General features: G+C 49.1%; 1 protein-coding gene across 1 annotated transcript in view; it reads left to right on the forward strand.

Annotated features, from left to right (window-relative positions):
- Positions 1–1,889, forward strand: part of ADAR (adenosine deaminase, RNA specific) — a 16,729-nt gene that overhangs the window by 7,580 nt on the left and 7,260 nt on the right. Inside the window, exons 6-8 of the mRNA XM_018570081.1 lie at positions 819–972; positions 1,113–1,284; positions 1,358–1,451. Coding sequence (XP_018425583.1) covers positions 819–972; positions 1,113–1,284; positions 1,358–1,451 — 420 coding nt within the window. The remainder of the gene's footprint in view (positions 1–818; positions 973–1,112; positions 1,285–1,357; positions 1,452–1,889) is intronic.

The raw sequence follows: 1,889 nt of genomic DNA on the forward strand, positions 1-1,889 counted from the left end.
TCTGGCCTTCTCCCCCCCCATCCACAGGCATGACTCTCAGAGGCAGGGTGGGATTTGAAGTTTCACCACAGCTGAAGTGCAAAGGTTGTCTACCCCTAATCTAGGCTTTTCCCCACCCAACCTGGCTGCCCCTGGCCCCTCCCCTTTTATTGTATTTCACTTCTTTCAACCATGGAGGCTCAGCATTACAAGTGGTTGTTACTTTGGACTGTCTGCATGCAAATGCAATCTGCCTAGGGGCACCCATTGCCCTAGACCAGGGGTAGCCAAACCCTGGGCCTCCAGCTGTGGTGAAACTACAAATCCCATGATGCCTCTCTCTGGGAGTCATGTCTGTAGCTGTGAGAATCTTGCAATGCCTCATGGGATTTGTAGTTCCACCACAGCTGGAGGGCCGGAGCTTGGCTACCCCTGCCCTAGACTGACACCTACCCATCAAGATAATATGCTATTTGTATAACTTCTTCAAAGAGCTGGCCCACTGCTTGCATCAGGGCTAAGGGCTCTTGAATGCAGTACTGAGGCAGGGTGCTGTGATGTATTCAAGAAGCTATGTACAGCACTCTACTAGCTCCAACCAGCAGCCACGATTTGCTGCATTGCGTAGAGAAGCACAGAGACCCATTGATGACAGTTCATTAGGGAGGGAGGAACCTAGGAAGGCAGATTTAAGCCCTAATAACACCTTTTTACTACCTATTACTCCCCTGGGGGCAGTTGGGACGTTTTATATTTAAAGTCCATCTCACATGGGATGTGCTAAACATTGCAAAGATGGTCTCACAATTGTCTGAGTGAATCCTCATTTCTCTTTTCAGGTTTGTGTTCCAAGCCAAGGTTGGCGGTCGGTGGTTCCCCCCAGTGACCGCATCCAATAAGAAACAGGCAAAAGCAGAGGCAGCTGATGCTGCTCTGAGGGTCCTTATTGGAGAGGCAGAAAAAGCCATTAGGGAAGGTGATAGTATGGCAGAGGTAAGATTCTGGAATAGCTCATTATAGTCCCCGGGGGGGGGGCATAGATTCTTGTAACTGCTTAGTACAGTGTCGGCCAAACTGTGTTCATCTTTCCAATGATGGTGGATACAGAGCATATTGTCTGTTGTCGTCTCCAGCTCCCAGTCAGCGGCAGCACCATTCACGACCAGATCGCCATGCTGAGCCACCAGAAATTCAACAGCTTGACGGCCCGGATCCAGAACAGCCTTCTCGGAAGGAAAATCTTGGCGGCCATCATCATGAGGAAGAACAGCGATGACCTGGGCAGTGTGGTTAGCATTGGCACTGGTGAGTATTCTCAACATTGAGTGAGATCTATAGAGGGAAGGGGGGAACTTTTCTAATGGATGTTGTGTTCCAGGTAACCGTTGTGTGAAAGGGGAGGAGCTGAGCCTGTGCGGGGAGACGGTCAACGACTGCCATGCTGAGATCATTGCCCGCAGGGGGTTTATAAGGTGAGTAAACAAATCTATAGGCGTGCTGAGACTTTATTAAAGTGTCTGAAGTTGGCACCGTCTGTTGTGTCATTTAAACTGATCCAAACTTCTCAGAGAAGGACAGCTAGTGCTCTCTAATCTGCAAAGATCACACATCCTGCTAATGATTGCAGAGCATTGGTAGGGGTACGTTGTCAGACCTCTGCCAAGAAATAGAGATTTTATTTTTTCTCTCTTCCCCTCTCCGTCTTTCTTCCTTTTTGCTATTTGTTTCTCCTCCCATCTTCTTTCTCCTCCCATCTTCTCGTCTCTCCTCTTCCTTCTCGTCTCTCTCCTCTTCTTCCTTCTCGTCTCTCTCCTCCTCTTCCTTCTCGTCTCTCTCCTCTTCTTCCTTCTCGTCTCTCTCCTCTTCCTTCTTGTCTCTCTCCTCCTCTTCCTTCTCGTCTTTCTTCTCTT

The sequence above is a fragment of the Nanorana parkeri genome, unplaced genomic scaffold (genome assembly GCF_000935625.1).
Source record: "Nanorana parkeri isolate BGI_ZX_2015 unplaced genomic scaffold, ASM93562v1 scaffold1452, whole genome shotgun sequence".
Classification (NCBI taxonomy): domain Eukaryota; kingdom Metazoa; phylum Chordata; class Amphibia; order Anura; family Dicroglossidae; genus Nanorana; species Nanorana parkeri.